Source organism: Fistularia commersonii, chromosome 4, assembly GCF_037954325.1.
Source record: "Fistularia commersonii isolate RoL2024-O1a breed Wild chromosome 4, RoL_Fcom_v1.0, whole genome shotgun sequence".
Lineage (NCBI taxonomy): Eukaryota > Metazoa > Chordata > Actinopteri > Syngnathiformes > Fistulariidae > Fistularia > Fistularia commersonii.
This window is the reverse complement of record NC_141287.1, coordinates 20,058,502-20,065,873: the sequence shown is the minus strand read 5'-3', so window position 1 is coordinate 20,065,873 and position 7,372 is coordinate 20,058,502. Positions and strand designations below refer to the sequence as shown.

The 7,372-nt window shown below is 42.4% G+C and overlaps 1 protein-coding gene across 1 annotated transcript; it reads right to left on the bottom strand.

Moving 5' to 3' along the window:
- Positions 1–2,605: 2,605 nt before the first annotated feature.
- rprma (reprimo, TP53 dependent G2 arrest mediator candidate a) lies at positions 2,606–3,761 on the bottom strand. Its single transcript, XM_086144676.1, has one exon. The coding sequence runs from the start codon at positions 3,439–3,441 to the stop codon at positions 3,133–3,135; it is 309 nt and encodes a 102-aa protein (XP_086000802.1). The 5' UTR covers positions 3,442–3,761; the 3' UTR covers positions 2,606–3,132.
- Positions 3,762–7,372: the final 3,611 nt, after the last annotated feature.

The following is a 7,372-nucleotide window of genomic DNA, read 5'->3' as shown; positions in this document are numbered from 1 at the left end:
TCTTGAATAATAGCGGAAGAAAGATAAGGTTAAAATATCTTCACGTCGTTTAAAAGAAAGGATCTGCTGGACTCTTCTAACTGAGAGAAGGTGGCGCTTGTTTCGCAGCAAGGCCGACGGAGTTCAATCCAAGCCACCGTAAACGCGCCGATTCTTAGATTGACGTACAATTTAATGCAAATTCCCTCGAAGAATTGATCACTATCCCAAAAAGGGCACCTCTTAGCGAACAGAGGGTCTTGGGAGCAATTGGACTTTTGAGATGCTTGATTTAATTCCATTTTGGATCTAAACGGTTTCTCTGCTCCAACATGTTTCCAATGTTATTTTCTTTTATTATCTTTGCTGGAAACACACATGTTATAAAAGGCTATATTTTCTTTGCAAGGGTTTGCAGTATGTAAGTCTGACAGTTTGTCAGCTTGATGTAAAGTCACACCTTCTGAACATGTTTACCTTGCAGGGATTAACTTAAAAAACATCGCTTTTATAAATCGTTGGTATGTTGTTGGTAACACAACACTCATTTCAAACCAAACACCCGTTTCTCATGATGTGCAACATTTGACAAATTTGTATTCCCTTCCAAGTGTCATTCCAAAAGAATATCAATAATCATCGCTATCATTATAATCAATAATGTTCCTAGAATAATGAGGTTGCCATGGATTTAATTAAGTGAGTTGCGGAAGGGAGTGTGTGTGTGTGTGTGTGTGTGTGTGGGGGGGGCGTTGTTATAAAACCACCAAATTCTAATATCCTTAACGTCAAGACTTGCAGTCTCTTTATAGCAGCCAGTAGAAGTCTGGTACCCGTTGGGCGGGAAGAGGAGATAATCGTGAGCGCCTTGCTGCTATTTGGAGCTTTCGGTTACCATCCGGTCGATGGACTGGACCTCTCCGTGTCGGCCAATCACACGATAGCGAGCCGGGACCCCGAGCCTCTTGGAAATCCACAATCAACACCCCGCAGATGCCGGGACTGCGGCGCGCGGCGGACAGATTGTCGGCCTCGAGTAAGCCGTCGTGTCTCTCCGCTGCCGTTTCCCACGTGCGCTGCTGCATCACCGGCGGTTTTGATTTTGTATAAATAGCGCAACTCGTGAACTTTGCAGAAGACTATCACTGTGTTGACAGCAGGAACACCAGGGGTTTCTATCTCCCACATCTCTCTGAGCGTTGGTGTGACAGGTGTGTGGAAACTCCAGCTCCGCCATCTTAAAAGATGCTTTCAGAGTCTCCATCTCTGAGAATCCGCTCTGAATATATCTAGATATGGCGCCTTCGGGATAAACTAACAATGGTTCAGCTGCAGACGGAAGATTGTTCTCTGCTGGATATTAAACCGCGGCAGCATTTTCCTGCGAGCGATTCCCTGATGAAAGCAATCAGAGGAGAAACACATAGCGCGACATATAGAAATGTTTCCCGGCTCGATGTGAAATTAGCGAAGCGTCGGAGGAAGTCGGGCTTTGGCGCTGGGTCGGTCTTGGATCCTGCTTTGGTAGAATTTTAAATAATAAATGTTGGCATGAATTGGTGGGGCTTTGTAAAAAAAAAAAAATTCCTTGCAGTAACTGTCAGGATTTAAGGCCTGAATGGGAACGTTCGTCCGGCAGCACATACAAACCCGAATAATGTTTCTAAACGGTGTGACGAGACTTCCACATGCAGACGTGCAGAGCGGGAAAAAAAAATAAAAAGCTCTGACCTCCGGCTTTCACCACCTCGGTTTGATTTCTCGCGACAGAAAGCAAGATCCCGGTTGTGTTTGCAACGGAGGGACAGAAATGGCGGAAAATACGGCACCGCAATTCGAACCGCGCCTCAAGCGATTAATCAATCCGTCTGATTGCTTTGATTTTCTGATCAGCTTTTATATTTTCACTGCGGATCTCTCGTACTCAACTCAACTCTCTGAGCTTCTCAAGATGGACGAATTTATCTTTTTCAAGATTTCCCGGTATGCAGTTCGGTCACCCCCCCCCCCCCCCCAAAAAAAAAAAAAACAACAGAAAAAAACATCCCTGCCACCTTAATCAACACTCATTTTTCTCAAACTTGAGGAAACACGGCGAAGAATTCCAGCCTGCCATCGCCAAATGGAAGCACACACTGAAATGAAGGGCAATTTTAGAGAAACTGCAATCAGACAGCAGCATATTGCCTGGTGGCTTCATCCTCCCCGGCTTGACAAGGCATGTCATTTCTGAGGCTGCCGGTTTCACCCCGGGGAGACGGCGTCCAGGTGAGGTGGGAGCAGAGCCCAACAGATGCTTTCGCCAGTGGAAAAAAAAAAAAAAAGAGGATGTAACGCATGGCTTGCAGTCTGACCCAGACAGAAAATATTGCTTTTCGCCCTTAACTTCTTCTCGGATCCTGAATATTTATAAGCCGTGGGGGCGGAAGGGGCCGTATGAGTGTCCTCATGCATGTCTAGATGTGAACAAATGAATAATTGCTATGTAGCCAATTTCTTGCCGGGTTCAAAAGGGCACATTCTGCTTTTTAACGCGTCATTTCAGGAAGGTTTTTAAGAACGTTCGACGTTTGGATTTTATTTTCCGAAAACGCGGGCAAGACAAAATAGACTGAAATGAGGAGAGAAATATTTTAATCACAAACTCGTTCCAATGAATGGGAATACATTGCATGGTGGGCCCCAACACGCACACGCACACATGCACGCTTGTCATCAGGGAAACACTGTTTTTCACCTTGTATACAAAAACACATACAACACACACCGCGAGGCAGGACATTTGTCCGTCGCTTCGGCAACATGGGTGGGAGTGGGAGTGGGAGTGGGGATTTTATCAAGCAGCAAATACGAGGACGCTGCTTCACAACTACAAATGAAAAAAGAAACAGTGCGTTGACGGTTAAACAAAGAGGCTGGGGACGCACTATACCTCTTGGAGAGTCTTAGTTGGCATTAAAACGACGCAAACACGCAGGTGGACACTTCCGATGCATCTCATCTCCTTCTCCCACGGTGACTCAGTGGGTCTTTTGCATCCCCTTCCTCTTTTTTTTTTTTTTTTCTCGAACGAGGAAGGCTCATTTCTGCAGAAATGTCTGCAAAAATATCCGTCCAACTGCAACAAAAAAAAAAACAACAACAAAAACCTCCTTAATAGGCGCCGACGATGACCGCCTCCGCCTCTTTGGACGGTCTCCTGTCCGTCACCAAAAAGTTTATCATCCCCTCAGACTTTATGAGGAGGTTGCAGCCCAGGAAGAAAATGCCGAAGACCACCGTGAGCGACAGCACGCACATAACGGCGATCTGCACCACCCGCATGATGAAGAGGCTGCGCTCGTCCGGAGCCGCGGCCACGAAGCCGTTATCGGTCACCACGGATGAAAAGTTGCAGCAAAATATCTCCTCCGTCTTGTTGAACAGCCCGCCGTCCGTCTGGTTGAAGCCCGTGTTGTTCATGTCCACTTTTGGAAAAACAAACAAATAAACAAACAAGAAAAAAAAAAGTTCACCAGACTTGCGGGAGAGATCCCGCAGGAAGAGTCACGGGGAAGTGAGGCGGCGGGTAAAAGAAGAAGAAGAAGAAGAAGAAGAAGAAGAAGAAGAAGTTCCGATCCGCGTTTTGGCGTCGCATCACCGGGGCGTTGTGCGCGCTTGCAGCCGCTCTCCTTCTTCTCCGCCGCCGAGTGGAATCCGTGGATCCCGCCGGGCGTGGAGCGACGCCTCACCTGCCCCGGGAGCGGGGGAGGAGGAGGGGGAGGAAGAGGAGGAGGAGGCACGGCAAGAGCGCCGCCACCCGGTCCGGTTCTGGCTCTGCGCGACGACGCGTGGAGAGGACGTCGTGGGCATTCTGCGCGCTCCGTGTGCGTCACGCAACTGCCGATCCACGCGGTCCTCCAACCCCCCCTGCCTCCTGGCGTAATATACGAGACATATATTTTTACAGATCTTTAACATAATTTTCTTTTTTTTTTTAATTTCTTCATTTATTTTTTATTCTTTTTTTTATAATATTTACTCTTCTTTTTATTTTTATTTTTATTATTCGCTATTGTATTCTTTATTTTTATGAGTTCTATTTTGATAGAACCCCCACGTCTATCTATCTATCTATCTATCTATCTATCTATCTATCTATCTATCTATCTATCTATCTATCTATCTATCTATCTATCTATCTATCTATCTATCTATCTATCTATCTATCTATCTATCTATCTATCTATCTATCTATCACCATTTTGTCACTTTTATGCTTTTTATTTTCATTGTTTCTTTTGTATACATCTGTGGGGTCTCCTTGGATGTCGAGTAAGGCGTCTTAAATAAAATGTATTAGGACACATTTTGTGTATCCAGGACACATTTACCTCTTGTCATTTCCACAATAATTTCCTCTGCAAAGCACCTTTGATTTTTTTCCATATCTCTGTCAAAATTTGCTCCAGACTGTATATGTTGCACATAGTCTCTGTTTTTGTTATGTTTTTGCACCCATTTCTGTCACATTGTTCCACGCTGCTATGATGACTGAATTTCCTTGTCATGGGATCAGTAAAGTCAAGTCTATCCCATCCTATCCTATCCTGTCCTATCCTATCCTATCCTGTCCTATCCTATCCTATCCTATCCTATCCTATCCTATCCTATCCTATCCTATCCTATCCTATCCTATCCTATGCAACTGGGTCAAACTTCTGGGGCCAAAAGATCCACTGTTTATTTTGAGTTAGATCCAAGATTCAAAGTGTTTATGGTCATATATACAGTCTGGAGAGACTGTATATATATTCCCTGTGCAGTGAAATTCTTATTTTTCTGTCCGTAGTCTAAATAGTATAAATAGTAAGCATTTTTTTGCAGCGAGATGTTGTCAGTGCAGAGAAATTTACAAAGTATTTGCAGGATGTGTAAGTTGAAAGAAAGATGGCAAACTGAACTATAAACAGTAAACCCAAATGAAAACCGTAAAAATGTAACACTGAACCTAAACCAACTAAACCGATCTTTACACCAATAAGTTTAATAATGGGAAATTTAACTTGGTTAATAGGCATTTCTAACCAAATAGGCTTCAATGCACAGATGTAAACTAGCACTGGGCACATGGCTTGGTTAGCATTGAGACAGGAAGTGACAGAATCAGCAAAATCACATCGGATTTTGTTGTTGAAACAGCATCAATTTGATTTTGAGGGTTTCAAAAAAAAGCAAAAAAACATCTAAACACTTTCTAAGCAGAGCAGAACTGGATCTCATGACTGGGTTTTACTCACATTTGCCTCTGAGAATGATGGGTCTTTTGTAAAAAAACAATAGGAAACAACACAAAACAAAATGAAAAGCAACTTTCTGAGTCTGAGTGCTAAAACTCAACCAAATCAAAGCTGAAATAATCTAAATAATGTCCTGAACACCACCCTTATATACAATATACCCCTATACACCTTTACACCCCTTGATACAATTTACCCCTATAAAACCCTATATACTATGTAACCCTATTGAAGTGTACACCATGATATAATTTGCCCCTATACACCTGTACATCCGTCATATACATTCTACTCCTGTACACCCCTATATACAATATACACCTGTAAACGCCTATATACAACATGCCCCATACACCTGTACATCCCATATAAAATATAACCCTATAGACCTTCAGAATCAGAATAATTATTATTATCCCCAAGGGACAATTGGGGGAAACCCCATATACACCCCATATACAATATAGCCCCATACACCTGTATACCCCTATTTACAATATACCCCTATACACCTGTGCACCCTATATACAATATGCCCCATATACCTGCACATCCATTTATACAATATACCCTTTACACCCCTGTATACAATATCCCCCTAAACATTTGTACACCCCATATACTACATAAGCCTTTTCACCTGTACACTCCTATATTCAATATACTCCCATACAGTTTAACATCCATATATTCTATGTACCCCTCTCTATATACAAGACATCTATCTGCGTACTAAATGGTATATACTACACACCCAGAAACACAGATACACACCAAAATACTACTACAAATACTACTTATAACAACAACAACAACAAAAAATCATCATCATCATCATCATCATCATCATCATCATCATCATCATCATCATCATCATCATCATCATCATCATCATCAACCACAACACCACCACCACCACCACCACCACCAACAACAACAACAATAAAAATAATAATAATAATAATAATAATAATAATAATGAAAGGATCGTTCTTCGTCTTCGGGTGCCAAAACAAAGCAGGACATGGAGTGACACCTAGTGGACCTTTCGTTGGTGGCATCATTGCACACAGAATGCACTTATAAATACAAATATTTTTCCTGGGGACGGCCAATCGAATCAACTAATGCAAAACCCGGTTGTTGTACGTCTCTATGTGTGTGTTAGTTTGTTTATGTGTGCGCGTGTGCACTGCAGTGATGGTGCACCAGCCATTACCATGAAAGGATGGATGTACAGTGTGTGCATCCATCTTTCGGTCCACAGCAGATCTCCCCTCCGGCCAAAGCAACAGGCCGCCGTGCTCCTCTCTGCGGCTGCAGCAGATGGCAGCATCGTTCAGCATGATTCACTCACTGCGCATCAAAACAGCTTTACTGTAATGGGGACAATCATTTCCTTTTCAGCTTTTACACACACACACACACACACACACACTAGAGACCCAAACTCAGTGTATTGTGTGTGTGGGCCCCCCATCTCCACTCCTTGTTTCTTAACAAAACTTGAAAACACACAGGTGTATGGCTGAATCACAGCTTAGCTCGATAAAATAAAATAAAAAATGTTTTAAAGCCAAACTCTGCATCAGAGAAGCTTTTAAGATAAGACAAGATAAGATAAACTTTATTGATCCCCATTGGTGAAGTCATTTTGTCACAGCAGCGTAACAGTTCTTGTCTCAAAAAATATGATTATAAATATGAATAGAGAGACAATTAGGAGATAGCAAAAGACATCCCCAAATAAATGTACAGCAGAGAGAACAACAACAACAGCAAGGATACGAATGGACAACAAAACGGAAAAAAAACAGCAAGGGTGAAAATAGGCAGCCAATACGACAGCAACATTATCTATCCCTGCTTTGACCTAGATTGACAAATATAAACAATTTTTTTTAAATTAAAAAAATTCTTTTTTTATTTTATTTTATTTAAAAAAAGGAATGAACAAGCCGATTTCACAACAAACACAACAAAAAAAAATCCTAATAAAAATAAATACACTTTATGACACACATTGACGTGCCTACGTCACCGCCTCCTTCAAGGAAGATACGATGATGGACGTGTCTGTCAGCCAATCAGAGAAGAGATCCGGAGACATTTGC